Source organism: Sinohyriopsis cumingii, chromosome 8 (genome assembly GCF_028554795.1).
Source record: "Sinohyriopsis cumingii isolate HCF-2022 chromosome 8, ASM2855479v2, whole genome shotgun sequence".
NCBI classification, from domain to species: Eukaryota; Metazoa; Mollusca; class Bivalvia; order Unionida; family Unionidae; genus Sinohyriopsis; species Sinohyriopsis cumingii.
In genome coordinates, this window is record NC_142968.1 from 87,975,835 (window position 1) to 87,998,658 (window position 22,824).

At 33.5% G+C, this 22,824-nt stretch overlaps 1 protein-coding gene across 1 annotated transcript; it reads right to left on the reverse strand.

The window, feature by feature from the left end:
• Nucleotides 1-5,507: 5,507 nt before the first annotated feature.
• Nucleotides 5,508-22,592, reverse strand: LOC149794089 (uncharacterized). The gene is made up of 5 exons (XM_089966516.1): nt 22,510-22,592; nt 14,098-14,301; nt 9,928-10,056; nt 6,740-7,023; nt 5,508-6,217 (listed from the first exon to the last, which is right to left on the reverse strand). Exons 1-4 carry the CDS (start codon nt 22,550-22,552, stop codon nt 6,752-6,754), a joined length of 648 nt encoding a protein of 215 aa, XP_089822642.1. The 5' UTR covers nt 22,553-22,592; the 3' UTR covers nt 5,508-6,217; nt 6,740-6,751.
• Nucleotides 22,593-22,824: the final 232 nt, after the last annotated feature.

The following is a 22,824-nucleotide window of genomic DNA, read 5'->3' on the forward strand; positions in this document are numbered from 1 at the left end:
TATTGTAAATGAGATCATCCATCGATGAACTATCTTCGTTTGTGGAATAATTAATTTATAGATCCTTCACTAATGTCTTATCTCTCTGACAGTTTCTATGATAAGACTTTTCTTGTTAAACATCATTTCATACATATGTGTAAGACAAGAAGTCTAAAGGTTTAATGACTACTTGTTCATTATACTATTACGAAATCTACTAAACATCTCGTAATTAGGTAGTACGCGTTCTGTTGATGCATGACGTGTGGTATATTCACACCTACCAGTTGAGCGATAACTCTCAGCATTTTGCTAAAGTTTTCATAGTAGTAGCAATCAAACAAAACGTTTGGATCAAAAGAGAGAAGTACAGACACTAGATTTCCCACTTCAGATGGTATGCCCATAAAACACCTTATTTTCATTTTTCAAAAGCCAATAACCCTAAAATGGTAAAGAGGTAACAAAAAATTAACAACAGCGATAGACTCAAGGTTACTAACAAATCTTTGTGTTTGAAAACAATTACATCATATATGATACAATTTTTGTTTCACACCGTATTTTGTAGCACATATGATATACTCACAAATAGCTCTATTTTCATAATTTAAGATTCGAAACAAACTCTATCCCCAACCAATACAAGACCCCATGAAATTAATAATAACAATGAACAAAAGACCAGTACCAAATCTTTGTTTCAAAATCACAGCACATTTTCTACATTATAAACGTTTCAACTCTATGTTTTTCCTTGCTAAGTTTCGTTTCTCTGAAATGAACAAGCTTCCACCTACCTAAAAACAACAATTGACAGAAAATAACTACCAACTCCTATTCACCTTTTCGAAAAGCAACAAAAACACACAAAAAATGAAATTGTATCCGTATGCGTCTAAGCTCAGAACACCATAAAATTTTTAAATCAACGTCTAAAATGCCACCTCTGAGGTTCTAACACTTACTACAACATTATTTCGTCCTACCGATTTAGACTCCAAGGCCGCGAAATGGATGTTAGTGAGATACCGCCCTTCACTCTTTGATACAGATGCTCCTTAGGTTTTGCTGAGTATAAATGTACCAACATTCACACTCACTGGTATAAATCTTATACTAGGGGTCATATAACAAGTAACTTCTAATATATTTTGGATATTAAAAATAGACGAATATATTTTCACATATTGACATACTGAGATGATATTTTTTTCCATTGCCCCATATTCTCTGACATAATGTTTCAATATATCCTCTCTACATGACATTAATCAAAATGAAGCATGAAATACATAATAGTACCACTAACAGATACCCTGCAGCGTGGTTGTATCGGGTGTAGATTAAGCGAAGAAACTAGAAAGAGTTGCATTCTCACACTGTCAGATAAACTAAAGGAATACATATCCCAATCCTCTTAACGAACTCAGGGATAATGATTCCTATTGTCACAGATTTCTCGAAGATATATTTTTGAAAATGTGTGCCGCTATAAATGGCAGCTTACATTTGGCAACAAGGTACATTACAAGCTCAGCAGACATCTTCAAAGCATTTTCCACTTTTCCAGCATGACTAGAAATACATGGCTTGCATTTTATGATGCAAACACATTCCAAATACAATAGTTCTTGGTGTAATTCGTTATTGATGGCATCCTAAACATTTAACGGTACAATGAGTAGCAGTCCTTTGGCACTTTTCATTTTTTTGCCAGAAAATATTCTTCTCGCACCACACCAGTCTACCACACAAATCTACGGTAAACTAGAATCATCAACTTTTGGGAACTGCAAAATTGACATATTTATTGAAAAGAATGTTTTAGCTGATCGTAATAAGTATATACCTAATGTATTCATAAACAGCATCTTATACATGAGCTAAATACATAGGTAACGCATTGAAATTCAAAATGCATCGAAAAGAAAAACAATTGCATTTATTTTCCGAGATGGATTGAATATTTATTCTGCCATCCGTCTTGTACATTACGCAAGTAAATAATATATCGAAAACAAATAACAGGCAAAACCAGACTCTAGCTATTTCGAGCAGTGGAAATCAACCTTTAGCCTTTTTTATGACCGAGGCTTAATCGTTTTCCTAATAAGGTATTTGCTTATGAAACGAATGAGATGATGAATGATGATTAGAAAGGTGTTCACGAATGATATATTCGAAAATCGTGAGAGAAGATGATTAGTAAGATGTTCCACCAAACGGATGGCATAGTGGAAATTTATTAGTTAGGTGTTTTACCATACTGATGACATAGTGGAATATGATTAGTAAATGTTCAACTAAACGAATTATAAAGGGGGGAAGATGGTTAGTAAGCTGCTGTAATAGACAGATTACATCATTGCTGAATATCTACCCAGACATATGTGGGAAAAGACAAAACACTAATGAGTCGGTTCAAGGAGAACAAGATAGGGGAAGGGGTATACATAAAATAAATTTGTATTGACCAGCAAGAAGTTCAACCAACACTAAAAAGGGCAATCCATCTTGGCGGTAAGAGAAGCTATAACAATTGAAAGAATCACATGAAGGGCAGTACTGAAAGATAAACAAGAACATGGTATTGTAGCAATAAGGCATTATCAGAAATGGACGAAACATTAAAGTATGAGAAGCTAAACGTCTGACTGATGAAAAAACGATGACAACATTTTGCGTTATTCTACGATACTTTTATTTAATTAGAAATATATAATCACAGCAGTGGCAGTAAAGATAAATGCTATAGAGTGTATTGTAATCAGAGGAACAAGTCTTTGAGCGAGTATCGATTTCCGTTTAAATGTAAGACATATAATCATTTTGTTAATCAAAGTCAGTGTCAGTAGTTAAACTGAATACCAGACATGAATCCACAGAGCTTTGCTACGTTTACTGAACATTTTAAGTTATTATACACATTAAGCTGAATGTATTTAATTTGGTGTTAACTATTGAATATGCATCACCCTATGATGATTTGCGGCTCTTTTATTTTGTGGGTAGGATGCAAATGTTCAGTGACGTGCAAACGATTAGTTTTCAACTGCAATTTATAGCAGTCACAGCGGCGTCATTCTTGATAAAATTATGAAACTAATCTGTATGGATCTTCTAATGAAATATTTTTGTGAAAACGTGGTCAAAACCGGTATCTCCAGAAAAACTGCTCGACGGAATTTAATTAAACTGGACAGAAAACATCATGGCATTTAACCAAGTACAAATAATGTCAATCCGCCATCAAACATGTCAACCTGTTCTAAAAATTATAAAACTTATGAATGACAAACTTTGACACAAAACACCTTGTTACATATAGCTTTCAAAATTATACAAATGATGCCGATCTGTCATCAATTAAGACAACAGGTGTTACTTACAGAAACATTTATAATAGGCATTTTCTCAAAAATCGGTTAGCAGATTTTTAATAAATTTTAAAGAAAGCATTCTGACGATGATACCGTTTAACTTCATAAAATAATGACGATGCATTATCGAGTATGGCCGCTCTTATTGGAGTATTGTTACAAGCCAGGGATCTTTACTTAACCAAGTGGTGTCAAACTCTGGCGCGATTCCCGCTAGAAGTTATATGTTTACCCCGAATTTCCAAAGACTTCAATACAACTTCAGTTATAAATTAGAAAGCCCCACGTGTCCGTTCTATACATAAATTTTACTCTCATCAATGCAAGACCTCAGATCTTACAACCTCCCAAATATCTATCAATCGCACATCTGCATGGCTTTTCTTCGTTATGTTTCTGTACCTCCAGCAGTTCACGCTGTTGAAACTGTACAAATATCCCTTAACACAGGGATATTTTTTAACCACGTCACCTTAGGACAGTCAATCCATGATTTCCAGGTACATTTCGCAAGTACAAATGCATCACCACAATCCATGATTTCCAGGTACATTTCGCAAGTACAAATGCATCACCATGGCGACATAACTTACATCTGCCGAGTACCTTCTTATTTAGTTGTGTAATTTGCCTGTTTTCTACCGTAAATACTGCCACTGCAGTCACACCACCAATGTACACAAATAGATTTGAATAAGGACTATGGTTTTCCAGGGACACTCATTCGGTTTTGACCTGAATTCACTACTAGTGAACTATGGCATTATGCACTAGCACTTCAGTCAGTGACGTTTGATCCATGTATCTGGCCTTTTTTTCTTCGGGCGATCCGAATTCCAATAATCAGACAAGTAATCACACAAATCTAAGAATTCCTTAAAACAAGGCGCTATAACCAAATGTACACACTCCAAATGTATTACACTACCCCGTCTTTAAAAAGATCATTCAACCTCAAGTGACACAAACGTAACACTTTAGTGGTCTAATCAAAATTGATGACTTTCCCCAAATCTACCACCGACCCGATTAATGATTCCTAAACATGATTAAGACAAAATCTCTTAAAGACTTATTTAAAATAATTTCGCAGTAGAATAATACCAACCATGAAACAAAACATCCTGTCATAAAGATCTTTCAGTTGTTTTGCAAAGACTACTTTCGGCGCCAAAATATAAAACACGAACCTAGTTACTTACAATAGAAAAAGAAATGTATTCGATCTCTTCTATAAAATCTCTCAATGGGATTAACCATCTCATCATAAAGATATTTGAAATATATTCACATGATTCTGATCCGCACAAAAATGTTAAACATGACTGCAGATATGAAAACAGTTAAACAACTTAAGAAATTTGGGCAGAAAGCACCCTGACACGACGAACTTTCCAAATTTGTTCAAATCATATTGATTTTAACATCAAACGTGGCTACTGTTATCAAAACAAAACATCAATTACTTTATTTTTATTTTTAAACACCGTCGAATAAGATCAATTAAACTAAATTTGAAAGAAAAAGGTTGTATCGAAGATTGCTTTATATTTGAAAATGGAGGCCGTAACTAAACTTATATTCAGTTTCAAAAACTGTCCTCTCAGAATTTTACCAAATCTGAAAGAAAGTATCCTGGCATAAATGTTATGCAGGTCTATAACAACTGTTCAAAACCGCCATCACATACAGTCAAAGTATATCAAAAGTAGCAACCGAAAAACTTAAACTTTAAACACCTTTTTAGGAACAGTTCTGCAGAGTTTTTCCCAATTTTTTAGAATATAATTATATCGCATAAAGTGCTTTCAAATCTATATGCATGGTTACGATTCGCCTTGAAATCTGGCCAGCGTTACAACAAATTGAGACTCCGTAGAATAATTTTTCTAAAAATACTTAAAATATTAACAAAAGGTCACAAAAGGCATTTTAGAGCCAATTGCTGTAAAGTTTGTACAAATGATGAGAATCTGACATAAAAAATGACTGTACTACGAAGAATTCAAAAATATTTTTTAAAAGCTTCTATATACCATTGAACAGAACTTAAACAAAAGCGTAAATGCTCTTGAAATGAAGTAATGATGCCGACCCAAAATCAGATATGGTGGAATTTACTGCATATATATAAGAAAAGTACTCAGCTTTATCGCAGTGAAGCGCTCAACACTAAATCTGACGAACTCTGATAGAAGCCATCATGGATAGAGACCTTTCAGCATTTGGCAAATACTGTTGGAGTGACATCAAAATATGGCTCCAGGTAGAATAACTTGAGTAATCTTGAACAATTGCTAACGCAACAAATGCAACAAACAACACTGGAACAAATATCTATTTAAAGCATTCCACTGAGCCACATACTTTTTCCCAGCTACTCTTGTATTGAACTATTTAGTTTATGTCGGTCAGTTCAGAGATTGCGTGCCAACTTGGGTCTTGAAATTTACCTTTCTTCACAGTCAAAGCGGTATCACAAAAAACTCATTCAATCTTATATACTTTTCAGGAACATGAAAGGCGTATGAACATGTTGAGGTCTGTTGGTGAATTTAATAAAATCAAGGACGAACATATCAAAACATGACATGACTGATTTTACGACAACATATCAAAACATGACATTACTGATTTTACGACAACATATCAAAACATGACATTACTGATTTTACGACTATGTGGCATATATAAACGATGATGTAAATTTTGAAAGAATACTATCCAAAATACAATAGATTTGAATCGGAATAAAGTACGAATTTTAACACGTTACTTTAAACACCGAGACTTTATTAATATTATATCGGTGCTCAGAGTTCAAGGGACTGGCATCATTTCAACAATACGATCTGAAAAAAAAGAAAATTCATGTTAAATTACCAGTTTTCTTGTTTCTATACAATTTTAACGTGAATCTCAGTTGATTTACCTATTGAATGGATTATATCATCTTAATTATTTCAAATTCAAATTGACGGTCTCTACGCATGCGGTGAATTTGATTAGATGAAAAACTTGTTTAGAAGATGGATAAATCCAAACTTATATTTACCAATAATTACACCAATCATTACAAGATAGAACAAGGTACAATAATCTAATTACGGCCAGGATTTTAGTAAAGTAGGAAAATCAAAGTACGTAAGTCAGCCACAATCAAACAAGCAACCTCATCGGCATTGTTTTCGATGCGTTTATCTCTGTTCGATTTGATAAAGATTTTCTTCGACCAAGACTTCTGGCAAAAGAGTCGAACATTTTACGTCTCCTACAATCGTATAAAATGAAAGCTAAATTTCCTTTGTTTTTGATATAATTCGTTCCGCTAGTATATTTGTAACTTTATCAGATTGGAAATACAGTATCTTTACCAATTTCAGTCTTTATCTTCCATTCGGAGTCAAGAGGTCGCTCTTGCATACACAATATGTGCAGTCATTAGGATCGACTAGGTATCCCGACCCTGAGCACTTCAAATTGCATAGCGTCTTAGCGTCTTGACATGTTGTGTCGACTGTAGTTACTGGAATTGGAGCAATAGTTGCGGAGTCCTTGGTGACAGTGTTTGCATGGTCGGTCGCCTCGCTTGCTTGCGTTGTGTGTTGTAGCTGAGTATTTGCGTGGCCTGTCGCTTTACTTTCTTGCGTTGTGTGTTCTAAGAGATCATAAATAGTCACCATAAGATAGACTTTAGCATAAAGAATTACATTACCGTATAAATAACGGTAAAAATCACTTTTTACGTGCACTTTATAATCCGTCAGCAGTGGTAACATTGAGAGGTATATAATATATCATATACAAATCGCTCTGTCCCTCAGTCTCTTTCTCAAGTGACAAATCTGAATGCCATCTTGAGCAAAAAGAGAAGTATTTACTTGCAGGTTAAGAGTACGTATGCACGGAGTGCGAAATATTGCTAGAGTGTTCAAGTATGATCGATGACCCTCTACTGGTGTGTTCTTTAATCCTTGGTTTTAACGCTCTACCTGTTTTCTCGATATAATCATTCTCACAATCATTACATTCGATATAATAACCCACGCCACATTCTTCTAAATTTTCTGTTTTGTCCCTCACGTGTGTAAGTTATTGTCTTAACAAGTTGTGTGCTTTGTGATATAAGTTGACTCCATGTTGTCTGAATACCTTATTATAAGTTCCTTGATTTACATTTTTTGTTGCTGATGAAGACATTGAGATATTGCCGAAAATTTGGAATTCGTAAGATATTTATGTTCTGAGTATGGGAAATGATCACCAATTATCCAAAGCAAGAAAGCGACCTATTCAGTTGTATGCTTCACTGTGTTCGTTGGTTTTCTGTTTAAGGTAATTTATTTTTAGACGAATGTCATCGCTCTTCCTTTAACATAAAGAAATTGAATCCCACCAAAGAGAAATTTTACTGATAAATAAATTAATTTAGTTCATAAACATATTCATTTCTTTTTCGGTGCAAAAAAGAAAGTGATAAAATAAGAAACAAATTTCTGAAAATTTTCTTTCTGTCTCGTCAGATCAAATTATTTGCGCAGGTAAACAGGAAAATAGTTTGGGTCATGGGAGCTGCGGACAGTTTAGGACTAATTAGTCAGAACGCCCAAAGCCAAACTTGATTCTGGAGCTTTTTTGTCATATATTGTGAGCAAACTTCATTCTTAGTAAACAGCGAACTCCGTCGCTATCGTCGTTTATCTGTAATGTAAGATATTGGTTCTTGCATTTGGCCACACTCTAAAGGATAGCAAAACAAGATTTTTGACAGTTTCAAATCAACTGGTGATTCATACATACGTCATACTTCCAAGGCTTAAGGGGATTCTTCTTCAAAATGTCCTCAGTAGTATTTACTAATTGGCATTCACGACGAGACTCAATAAGACGGCAATGAAATTGTTTAGCTGCTGATTTTTATTATTACATCTTGATGAGTGCAAAAGCACATATAAAAGTCTTCAGGAAAGACAACAATATTCCTTTTCATACATTTGTTAAGGTCAAATGATGATGTTTCTTTATATATCAAAAACAGATGGCTTCAAGTTTACACCTGGGGTGGGAGGGGGCGGTTGATGGGGAGAAGAATAACAGAGATTTTTCAGTCTTGCAATCAGAACGTATTTTTTATGAACTAGTATATATTTTGTTACATTTCTCGGTCATATGATGATAAACAGTTGTGGTGCAGCAGTTACATAGGAAAAACTAGATGCTGAATCTGTACCTCATTCTACAAATGCTGTATATACTACAAAGTCTATACAATTTCATTTTTATTATATTTTAGCAGAGGTTAATGTCTTTGTTATTCTATATCTTAAACTATCCTGCTTTGCTGTGTCTGCTGTCTTGGGAATTATACCTGGGGCCAATAATATGAAAAATAGAATACAACTAGACGCATGCAGCAAGGCAACAATCTCTTCACGCTTTTATCAGTTATCACTTTTTCCTGCTGAGCACTATCAAGGTTCAAAGACTTTGCCAGAAACCGTGTAGTAGCAGTTGAGTGACATTAATAACGCACGTGATTAACGTCCACACTGGCAGGACATGAGCTTGGGGATGATAAATACTCCACGAAATATTCTTTTCACTGTTAAATCGACAATATTTAAAATGAAATGCGACATCATCAATGACATTTTCTACGTCCTTAACTGTAACATGTGAGTACTGAATGGTTGTTTCATTATCTACTAGATACGAACATGCTAGCTGACTGATTCCAGCTACAAGATTCTATGGATATATAAAATAATATAAATCTTGCATATCGCACTCCCATACTGACAATACGGAACAAATAACTGTTTAAACTAATATACACACATATAAGTCATGAGATAAATATCCGCAATTTGTCTTACATTTGTAAAAGAGGAAGGTGTTATTGATATCGACAGTGTTTTTGTTTTGCTTTTTATTGGTATATTCCCAAAAGATATTGAAATCTATCGCAAACATTTTGTTATTTAATTCATGTGGTATAAAAATTGAAAAAGAATTTAACTGCAACTTCACGTCAGAATCATATTTTCTTGATACTATTTTGACGTAGCATTCATTCTGAACGCGATTATCAAGACTTAAGGTACAAAGTTTCATTTGTAATTTGGAAAAAATGCTCAAAGCAAAACGATCCACTTAATTGCTTTAAAATACTCTTATCTTACAACGATATTAAGTATGCTTATTACCTTTTACAAAAAAAGCATCATATTTAGCAGAAAACAATGACTACAAAAGATGATGAAAACACTCACCAGAAACACGATTAACACAAAAAACAGTCATTATCACAACGGTGACTACTACAGCTAATGCTGCTGAAGTCAATACTCCTATCGCACCAACATCGTCACCACTACAGTAAAGCTTCAATTTGTCATGAGAGTTCGACCTCCAAATTTGCAGTCATATTACGTTTATATTGTTTATTTATTTTACTAAATAAAACGTATAAGTACTTAATTTGAGGCAAAAGCAATAATTTTTCTTTTTGGGTGTTTCGTTAGTAATTTTATTTCTCGAAAGCTGCCACGTTAATTAATACCTGTATGAGTGGCTTTACAATGACACTCTTCACATCCCATCGGGTTGGTTGTGTAACCGTTTGGACACTTCATCGGGCAGGTCTGACTAATGGGCATGCACATTTGATGTCCTCCACCATTTGTATTCACTTGCAAAATGAAAAATAAAATTTAAGCGCCAATCATTTCCTGTAGGACACATATAACAATTCATTAATCAGCCATTATTTTGTTAATGAACTGATTTACTCTTACCACCATTCTTTTTGGCAGCAATGAAGAAACACAATACCAGCAATGAAGAACACTATATCAACAATGAAAAACACTATATTAACAATGTCGAACACTATATCAACAATGAAAAACATTGTATTAACAATGTAGAACGCCATATCAACAATTAAGAACACCGTATTAACAATGAAGAACACTATATCAACAATGAAAAACACGGTATTAACAATGAAGAACACTATATCAACATTGAAAAACACTGTATTAACAATGTAGAACACTATATCAACAATGAAAAACACGGTATTAACAACGAAGAACACTATGTCAACAATGATAAACACTGTATTAACAATGTAGAACACCATATCAACAATGAAAAACACGGTATTAACAACGAAGAAAAGTATATCAACAATAAAAAACACCGTATTAACAATGAAGAACACTATATCAACATTGAAAAACACTGTATTAACAATGTGGAACACTATATCAACAATGAAAAACACGGTATTAACAACGAAGAACACTATGTCAACAATGATAAACACTGTATTAACAATGAAGAACACTATATCAACAACGAAGAACACTGTATTAACAATGTATACGACTATATCAACAATGAATAATACTAAAATAACAATGAAGAACTCTATATCAACAATGAAGAACACTGTATTAACAATGTGGAACACTATATCAACAATGAAGAAAACTGTGTTAATAATGAAGAACGCTAAATCAACAATGAGGAACACTTTATTAATAATGTTGAACACTATTTCAACAATGAAGAACATCATTTCCTAAATGAAGGACTCCACATCAACAATGAACATATTCATTATTTTAAAAAGTTTTTTTGTGTGATGACATAAATGATTATATGCATAGGATTATTATTTTAAAGAAAATGCATATTTCTGTTTAAAAACGTGCAGCAATCTGAGAATAAAGGAAGAGAGGTTCGTTATTTTAACGCATTCCTGGCCATTACAGTAAGTCAGTGATGAGAAAGACTATCAGTCAAGGGCTATTATCATAATTTTGTGTTGTGACAATTGAATAGTTTCCATTTTTAAACCATATTAGTATATTTACTCCACAATATATTTACTTGATTACAAAAGTGAATTATTAGGTCGTATTTGTGTCACGCGTATCATTAACTCTTATTAAAACATTCGTTCTGATTGATATCTTTGTATGTAATCGCAGTTTTGAAAAAGCATTAAAGTGTTGTCAAATTCCTGTAGACGTTAAACTGTTGGAAAATGTTACGCCATTAACAACAAATAGTAGAAATCGAATCTTATGACGTGTCAACTATTAAAAACAGACTTTTCTATAAATTGAAAACATTTTATGTTATCAACTATTACAAAGTATTGAATTTTTGTAAATACTGATGTACACCCAAACACAATGTCTCTATAGTACTAAATCACAACGTGCGAAAGTATATTTCCAAAGTTTGTGTAATCACACCAATGATGTAGGTGAAGACATGATGGAGGGGCGCATTTGGATATATATATACTTAATTATATATATAAACGGCACCCATTGCCTTGCCTGCACACACGAGTCCATATTCCTCACGACTAAGCACACACCACTAAAAAATGATATTACTCAATCGGTGTTATATGTACTCGTGTGTAGCAGACACACTCGCATGACGACCTAGTCATTAATTCTCACGTATCTACACAGCCATTCCGGATTCCTATGAAAGAAAAAAATTAGGTATATAGAATTAATTAGAGAGAATTATAAATATACACCAGACAGAACGGAAAGTGCAATCTCTGGATTCCTATAGAAGAATGCTTGATAATAGTAGACAGAATTGATATTTTAATACAAATAATATATCATACAGGTTAATAATTTTTAATTCGTACTCTACGGAGATTCGAACCCGGGTAAGTGAGTAAATGGCACCCATCGCCTTGCCTTATATGTATGTATGTATGTATGTGTGTGTGTTTGTGTGTCTCTGCCATCCGAAACGGCATTTAATGGTCCATTATTTAATTGGACGCAGGAAAAAAAGTCCAGTCCGAGTCTTTCTTTTCCCTTTAGCTATGAAGATAGCACGGAAAGATCATAGCAGCCTCCATAGACTGCACGTGTCACATGCATAAGTTTCCAGCATAAAGCTTCCAAGGCAAAATTTTCATTTCGAGTAAGTGCACGTATACATATGGAACTCTTTTTATTGAATACATAACAGGACATGTAAACAGCTATCGCTGGTCAAATGACTTCGCTTGTTACAGGTATTAAGTTTTTCATTCACAAGGTACACTTGCTCAAAAATTGATATGTCTTGCCAATGGTCAATATGGAACAAAGAAACTAAATGAACCTTGATTACCTTAGATGATATATATTCCTCAATTTCATACAAGTAATTAAATGTTAGGAAGCGTCCAGTTGTAACAAGCAATGCCCTCAGCAGCCGTAAATTATGAATGAAGCGAAAAGATGCAACTCTTCTTCTTGGCTGTTATTCCAGTACTGAACGACAGCCTTCACACAAGGATTTCAAAAATGCATAGAAAATCAATTGTACATTAAAGATAATCTTTCTTCACGCAATAAAAACGATCACAGGAATCTTGGTTAGCTTCTTACCTTGAAAACTAATGCTTATATTAACCAAAAATGCAGTTTATGAACACTTTACCAACTCATCAAAACTCGATATAAATCACCTATATTAAACATGAAGATATGAGATGAATGATACGTAAAAAGAATCAACATATCTTATATTTACAATACTTAACAATGTTGAAATCATTCTCTATCAAGTAAGTGGGATAATGTCGTATCCAAATAGTTTAAGTACTTTGGAAAGGATATCTACGCAATTACAATTCTCGGACTGAAGCATCGTAAGTCTAAAAAAAAAGAAGAATTCATGAACTTGTCTTTAAAACTATAACAGCCTTTCAAGTTATCTCTTTAAGAACTCAAGAAACAACAATAACAACAGTTGTGAAGAAAGCGTCTCTAAAATGAAATCGTCTTTTATTTTCTCATAGTCGTTATTTTTTTGCATCAGTTGGGATGTGGCCTTGGTAGAAATCATCCATCCCACTCAAGTCCTGAATATCATAAAGGAACAAACCAGTTTTGTCGTAGAAATACACAACGAAGAAGTACAAGAACACGTGGATTAATCAGAATCGTGCTATTTCGAAAATAAACCACAAGTAGCAGCTAATCTCCGAATGAATACGTATGCCATGCGAACGCTAGAAGGATATTATTTTAAAGCCCAACTTCTCATCGATTTGTTTTTGGTATGTTTCTAATGAGCGAGGAAAACAACAGCTGTGTACTAATCAAGTATATTCAACCAAATCTTGAAAAAGATTTTTTCCGACAGCAAAATGCTGTCCATCAATGTTTCTCTAAGTTTGTTTGCTCTTCTGGATGTAAACATATTTCACTGTAATAAAGACATCCGCAAACACAACAAATCCTTCAAGTATGTTCGATTCCCTATCTAACAAAAGCAATGATTCAATTTGATGTTGCGTACTATAACGTCGTTGAGAAAAGGATGGTGGGCATACAGATTTCGTTGCTGAGGATCATTTCTTTGAAAGTGGATTCTGGAATTAGTGCTAATTGTGAAGAATGAAACATCACCATTATCTCTGTCAGAAAATAACATTTTAATGGCATGAAAGTATATATCTGATAAAACGCTTTACCTAATGTAAATAATCGGCCCAAAACGACTTCTTCAAAACTTAAGTGAATAGTTCTTCGCTGAGGATTCAGTCCATCTTCCGTTTGAACATATCTAGTGTCGAGTGTAAATATTTGTTACAGAATTTTTAATCTTAAAAATATATACAGTGATTTATTATATGAGTGAAGAGGGAAGAAGATATCCACTCTGTATAACGATTTGTGTATCGTACCTGCTCCTCCAATTTCTCCTGAAATGTGCAGGAATGGATTAAAGCCTGAAAAGAAGCCACCGACTACAAAGCCCGTCGGTGGGACAAAATTACTGGGCCCAAAACTTCCCATACTCCCACTTGAGCTCTTGTTGAATTCTGTGCTTAAACTTCCAGGGCCGCCAAACAACACGCGCTTTTGGTCAGCGGGAGCCGACAGGCAACCTAGAAATAGAACATAACCTTTCATTTGTGGTATGTTGAAATATGTAAAAAGAAGAAACCAGGCCAGGTGTAGCATATCTTAGTTCTTAAATTACAAGCCTGGTTGAACCCTATTCTTTTCTAGTATTAGTAACAACGTTAGAAGAATGCAAAGATATAAGATGATATACATTCGATTTTCAATGCAATAATGTAAAATGCAATATTGTTTACTCCACAGTAGTCCTATTCAGTTTCATAAATTTATACCCTCGGAGGAGATGATCTGACAATGTCCCTTCATGGAGTGATATTACATTCAAAAGTATTGTTTATAATTCCTATATGGTTTAAATATAAATTGTTGCTATTTTGGAACGGTTTTATATTCATTCTCGATAACTACTTTCAGCAAACTTTTTAATCTACAAGGTTTGTATGTTGTTTCTAATGATAAAGAAACATTAGACTCAAGTTTCGAGCTTAATGTAATAACTTCAACAATGTGTCCGATACTAAGTAACGTAGTATACATGGCAAGAACAAAGAGGGTCCGAATACCACAAGATTTCAGAAAAGGTAAAAACAATATTATTGAGTATATTTAAGAACTTGCTAAAATCGCTTGAAAACATGAACTACATACATAAAAGTGCAGAAGTTCTTAGCACATTTTACAGTCTCCGTTATAATGACACGGGAACATTAACATAGGTTATATTTGTTTTTACTTATGCCTATCGAAGATTGCCCTGCATTAATTAGTTGATTTTTGCTTTTAAAATTATGTCTAATTTAAAATAGAAGATAGATAATCATTTTACATGAACACGATACATACAAACCGACACATAAGAATGCATACAAAGAGCAGAACCTTTACAGTAAGTGCAAAGTTGATCAAATGTAGAAAACCCAGTATGTCAATGTGCATGTAAATCACTTATGCAGTCAGTCATTAAAAGATACAAGTACCTTATTGAACTCATATTGTCATTTTTGTACTTTGTTTTGCAAGCAGAAAAATCTAAAATATGAAAACCTTTGATAAGTAAGAGACTCATTAACTTGTGTATCAAAAATGTATACATGTCAGACCTTTTGTATTTGATTCTTTTACGGATAGTATGCCTACATAGCCTTTGACGATAGCACAAAAATGTCAGGGCGATTTTTCAAAAGTTTTCATGTATAACAGGGAGAAAGTTGATAACATTTAAACGATTAACTTTACTTTATATAAAGTTCTGTCAGATTTTGTATTGATATTAAAATTCACCTTCAACCACGATTCTAAATTAATCCATAAAATGTTTACTTTTTTATTATCGAAATAACAAATGTGTAATATCTTCCGTCTCTAATATAAACAAACTACATTTATTATTTTGGATTCTTGTACAAATGTAAAACAAACTTTTATCAAATATTTTAAATTTGACATTACTCAAGTTCATCTCATCAGTGTGAGCAATGATAGAAAACTTATGAACCCTTTCATATGAATGTATAAAATCATACTCTCTCTGCCATGTAGACTCGTTTTGTTCATAAAATAATATCATACAAATTTCCGAATCTTTTCATATGTATCAAAATATATGATATATTACATGTTAAAACATAATACAAAATACTTTTCCACATTCTTAAGTTGTCATCTTTTCATTTCCAATGAAGTGTTTATATTTGGAGGAAATTTCCAAGTCACTTTCATATAATGTTCTTTTCAAGCAATTCTTAATGCATCATAAAAAGAATCATTCCATGCAATAATACCAATAACATTTTGTATTCCTTTTTGTAAGCCAGGCTTTTATACCATATTTGTTTCGTCCCAAACCTATTTGAATTATACCATATTGGTCTAAATGAAACATTTTCAATTTCTAAGTTCTTGTCATGTCTCTATTACAGTCTGCCAGCTCTTGTCTGTGAGACTTCGAAATAATAAGGGAATAATATGTAATACAGTGTAACTATTGTCTCAAAAACGATATAATATGAATATATAAATTCATTCTTGTGTTTAGTGACTTTCCTCGGTCATGATGCCAACACTATTTTGAAACAATCTTTGATTTTAGACATCTTCAGAAGCTTATGCTTATAATCTTGAGAAACTGTAAACCTTTAAACACGATCTGGCCCTGAATTGCATAAGTATGCATAGAAAAAATGACAATTATTTAGGTTTCTTGGCGGTTAAATGTGGCGAGTTTGGCAAAGGTTCAAAAATGTATATAGAAGTAAATGACTATCAAGTATACAAATATAGATCGTATTTTTCCATACATAGTAATTCTTCTACTTTTACAACCAGATGATTATATCTTCATCATTTTTTGTAAATTTAAATCCCAAATAACACATAACAGACTTTCAAAAAAAACACGCTTATGTTTTGATACGTCCTTGATTCTAATCAAAATTAAAATCATGACACGTTTGATTTTGACAATTACCCAGTCCAAACTGCCATAGTCTGTCTAGCGTTTAGCTTTCATCCTGACACTCTAGAAATTTTGTTACACATCTTACGTAGCTCTAAAGATTCATTGCTCCGATCACACAATAACTGAGTGTCACGAGCCTGTAGACTTAATTTATATTTAGTATTTTTTATTAAAAAGTTCAATTTCTTTTTTTGTAGTCATTTGCCCATTAACATCAGGAGACAACATAAATATGCATGAATAAATTCTAGCTTCATTTCCTCCATATTTACATCAAACAAATCTCATATATAGAACTCTAATTAATATATCTATATCTGAAATCATATAATTACGGAGATGACATAAAGACTGCTTCAGATTTTTAAAAATTACATAAAAAAATTTAGGGGTAAAAATAAAATAAATTTGATGGTAACTGCTTGTTAATTGAATATAACGGTTTTGAAAGTAAGCACTATCTTTGATATAACATGAATATAAAGAAATTCAGAGGCTTATTTAATCTAAGCTTAAATCCAAGTCGAAACATCAATTGCTGCTGAAACCCGCACATGTTCATAACTAAACCGAAACAGATTAGAAAGACACTGTGGAGGACAAAATAGGAAGCCAACAAACATCATGTACAAAACAAGACTATGATAATGATGTTCCTCAGGAACACCACGCTATGTATTTGGCATGTGTGCTTCGTTACACATCCGGCGACGACAGTCCTACTTTTATCATGACGGAGCCATTGCCTAACACAGCTACTAATACGATTCAATACACCGGTGTACGTTGCCGCTGACACGATGATACATAGCTATTATGAAGCATAAGAAAACAATATTTCTCTTGACTAATGTAAACATTCATCATATATATTGATACTAATGCTAGAATTAATCATTTATATTGATATTAATGTTGCTGCTACTGTCAGTACCACAACAATAATGAAAGGTTAGGAGCTATTAATTTTACATGAGACTAAAACCAACGAAGTACATTATTTACCTGACTGTGTGGTTTCGTTCTGTTAAGTCAGGTAGAACAGTTTAGAGAACCTTTCCAATTTTGTCACTGACAACTAACTGTGGAGATAAAAGGTGCAAAACCTGTCAACATATGATAGAGACCAGGACATTTTCTAGCACAGTGACAAGAGCAAAACTAAACATGCAGTGTCCAAACAAAACTTGCAAAATAGAGAATGTAATATATCTCATCACATGTAAGATCTGTAGCCTTCAATATGTCGAAGAAACTGAAAAGCTATACAAAAGGATCAACTTTCAAAGATCTGATTGGATGACAAAAAGCTGTACAGAACCCCGGTCGCAGAACACTTCTCCTCCCTATGCCTTCTCCTCCCTATGCCACACTTTCAGTGATATTACACTTATGGCAATTGCTCGCAACCAAAACTGGAGTTCCCAAACCAGGAAAGAAAAGGAATCTTACTGGATACGCCGCCACAGAATATTAAAACCAAGTGGTTTAAACCAAGAAGACTAGAAAAAGACAACCATACACAAATAAAATTATCTCTTGCAGACGACTCATTTTCTTTTAAATAATTCCCTAAATTCGCTTAAGGAAATATCCTGGATATAATTTGCGCTTAAACAAATTTACATAAAATTAACAGATGTTATAGCTCGTCGATTTCTTGGTCAATACAAATATTTTCAAGTATCCGCAACAAGTTGAAATAAACTAGCTGAAACATAATACACTTAAAGGTTTAATTCCTGTAGAAACAGCCATGTAAAGTTTTGCAAACCGTTTTTCTGTTTTATTTGCTTGTCTTGACTATGTTTTGTATTTGCCTTTGAAAAAGACTCATTAAGAATCAAAAGTACTCAGGCTAGCTAGATATTAGTTTCGTACTGTTCTTTGTCAGTTTATTGCATATATATATATATACATATATATATATATATATATATATATATATATATATATATATATATATATATATATATATATATATATATATATATATATATATATATATATGACGTTTATACGTGTGTTTTGTTGTATTTTTTAATTCTTTGTTTTTCTCGTAGTCTTTACCTCTGCAGTACTTCAGTTCCTTATATTTAGGACAAGATAAAATTACAAATGTTATATATGTTGTTTTGGATTATAGTTTTGAATTGTTTGTCAATGAAGATGTATACTAAATTATATATGTTAAACACAGTCTTATACTCTACAATGGTACATTTTGCTTTTAGGTTCTTAATTTCTTTGTAGCAACCGCACAAATCGGCATAAATATCACGATCATCCATGCATATTGTATCTTCTGGATATCGCCAACGATAGTTAGAAAATTTTGTCTGGGAGATATCGATGAAGCCACTCAATCACAAATACAATAATTGTTGCATCATTTTACATAAAGGCTTTTGCTTCGATATATTCCGTTTGGATCTATGTCTGCTTCGACGTGACATTGGGAAAGGCACTTAGCTCCCATTTCCTGCGAATGATAAAGCCAACAATGTGCTCAAAGTGCAGTTAACACCAACAAAAACACAACAACAAAACCCCGAAAACCCCATTGCATATGTGTAGTCAGGTGTGTGATTAGATGTGAACCACGACATAACGCATGACCTCACAACAACCCACCATTCCGGTGTAACTATCACGTTTCTCCGTGACTAGTATGTTAGTAGATACCTTTGAGTGGAAAGTGGATGTTTGATACAATTGTCGCTCTCGTTATCGTGTGGCCTATAACAAGCAAATCTAGGACAACACGATTTACTACAATTAAACTGATGACCCATTTTATAGAGATGAAAACTGCAGCAACGATACGTGAAAGGTGCATACTCTTTCAAATGCAAATCATTGCAATTTAACCTTATATTTGGGGACTCCGGGTGGTCGAGTGGCCTAAGGCGCTCGCCTTGAATAGATTAGTGACATTCCACATCTGTCATATCTCACATTTGGTCCGCATATCGACTCCGCCAATGTGGGTACGTGAGAAGGCATGCCAGTAGTATCGTGTGAGTCAATGGTTCGTCCCAGAGTTTACCCACTGTTCACCCTAGACCAAATATAGTGGCCGTCATGTTACATGGCCTTCCATGTGCTGAAAGAATGGTGTTAAACCAATAACAACTAACCTTGCATTTGTAATAGACGTTAAGAATAAGGCTGTGAAGGATTTAAGAGGATTTGAACAACTCGTAATTCCCGAATATCTCAAAATAGTCCGCGCAATCAATCTCTTGACCCCAAACTGATAACCTGAAAGCAGACGATCTTCCGTGATCACAATTATCATATAGTAATAGTATATAACTAAAATAGTATTTACAACGTCATCTCCCTACAAGTTGAAATCGAACTAAATTTTCATCCTTTATTTCAGTAATTCTGACTCAAATCTAATAATAATCATGCAAAATCTTCGGTATATTTGAGCTCAATAGCCATCTTGTGGTACAATTGTCACACATTAAATACCGTTACTTGTCTAGATCAATACACATTTTGTAGTACAACTGTCAGACATTAAATACCGTTACTTGTCTAGCTCAATACACATCGTGTATACTTGTGTAGCTCCATACACATCCTGTAGTATAACTGTAAGACATTAAATACCGTTACTTGTCTAGCTCAATACACATCGTGTCTACTTGTGTAGCTCCATACACATCCTGTAGTATAACTGTCAGACATTAAATACCGTTACTTGTATAGCTCAATACACATCGTGTCTACTTGTGTAGCTCCATACACATCCTGTAGTATAACTGTAAGACATTAAATACCGTTACTTGTCTAGCTCAATACACATCGTGTCTACTTGTGTAGCTCCATACACATCCTGTAGTATAACTGTAAGACATTAAATACCGTTACTTGTCTAGCTCAATACACATCGTGTCTACTTGTGTAGCTCCATACACATCCTGTAGTATAACTGTAAGACATTAAATACCGTTACTTGTCTAGCTCAATACACACCTTGTAGTACAACTGTCAGACATTAAATACACTTGATGTATAACTGTTGGACATTATATACATTTTCTTGTCTAGCAAAATACAGGACATAAACTGTGGAATTTATGATTAGAACCATCTATAACATTTTTCCAAAGATGGACGAGAACACCAAGGTTCGATTAATATTTTTCTCTAGGACACTGGTAAATTTTGCAAACAAATAACCCAGAGTATTCGTCAGAAAGTAATAAAAATGAAGGTATAAGCCACCCTTAAACAAAAGCCATCTTCCTATTTTTCTGCCTCTATATTAAATATATGGCTAGAACATTTGAATATCGAAGTCTAGAGGAAAGTAGATATATACAGTTCTCAACATTCTGTAATTATTTGTATTCTTTATAAACAACGATGTTTTTTACTTATTTACCATTTCATGACAAATTTGATAAAAATAACTTTCAGTAATAACTTGTATTCTTTATAAAACAAAGATTTTGATGACTGCTTCATCTTTTCATGCCAACTTTGATACAAATATTATTTTCACTGTCTAAAACAAATGAATACGTGAAAGGTACTAAACTGTGCATGTCTCATTCGCTTGAAATTATTCAAACAATCTTTAGCAATTGAGAGGTTTTCTTCTGATTAATTCTTTTTGAGACTCACATTAATAATCTTATTTATTTAGTTTTTGGTTTCATAAGTCAATCTTATAATTAAACGTAATGTACAATGAACTGGACGGACAGAGGTGGATGCATGTAAAAATGGGTAAGGACAACAAAAGTGGATGTAATGGTACAATAAGTCAAAGAATTAACAAATGAAGGAACGAATATTAAATGAATTTAATAAAAGAGAGTAAAATACGATTATCACAAAATATATAAATGAACACACGAACGGGAATAAGCAGATGGATGATAAGTGAACATAACATTTTGTAAATGCATATTCTAATATTAGTTGATGACAAAACCCATACCCCCCCCCCACTTATATGTGCTGAATATACACCATTCTTAGATGTCTTAATTTCGTATCGATTGACCAGTGGCTCGAAGTTTATGAGACCATGAACAGCCACCTTAAGGAGTGAGATTGGTTTAATACAGAAAGATATACAATCAAGAAGGAAGAAATATTGCGAACGTTCCAGAAGCTGAGAATGAAGGATGAAGACCTAACAGTAAACATTATAGATGCAGCACGCGCTGTGAAATTATTGCAGATAAAAAAAACACGCACGTGATCAAAAAGTAGCCGACACGTCTCTAATTAGTCTATTTTTCCAAACGTTAAATGAACAGCACAGTTAACATAGTTACTGACAAATAAATGACACAAGTGTACGTTATGGCATGGTATTATTTTATGTTAAGAACAGGACTATACTAAGCCGAAAGGACCAATAACTAGTCACCCCTCCATATGTAAGATTTGGGTCTTTTTGACCGCAAAAGTCTGACTAGTTACATTGCTGAGCAGCTGAGAACAATGCAATCGGAGCAGCTGTAAGGGTTGAATCTGACTAGTTATATTTCTGTAATTTGTTGAGATGAACAAAACTACCAAAAAAATAAAATGTCGAAAACTTCCGTTCTCACTAAACATCTTGTATAGCATTCTCGGAGAATGACCTAATTTTCCGACCTTTTTATATGACAACCAATAGAGTGTCACATAGTCTTCATCCTTTAAATTCATTATCACAGATTCGAATGTATAGCCAGTAGGCCTAACTAAACATCATATTTTGTGGTTATAAAAAGCTGTAAAATAAGAAACGGCATACCTTTGAGGAAAATTAGTAACAAAAGACTTGTCAGGATCGTCATCTTGTGTGTAGATTTGGACCAAGGTCTGCGCTATGAATTCCCTTATCTGATAGGGTAAATGTTAAGTGTCTGTGAGCGCACGATACCAATTCTACTTCCTTATATTATCTAAGACTCACGCTCTATTATTAGGAGATACACTATATATTTATATTATGTTTGTACATATGTTTTATTCTTTGCTTTTCTCATAGTCTTTTTAACATTGCGTAAGCAATAGCTCAGATTTCATATTTAGATCAAGACGAAATTAACAATGGTATACATTTTAA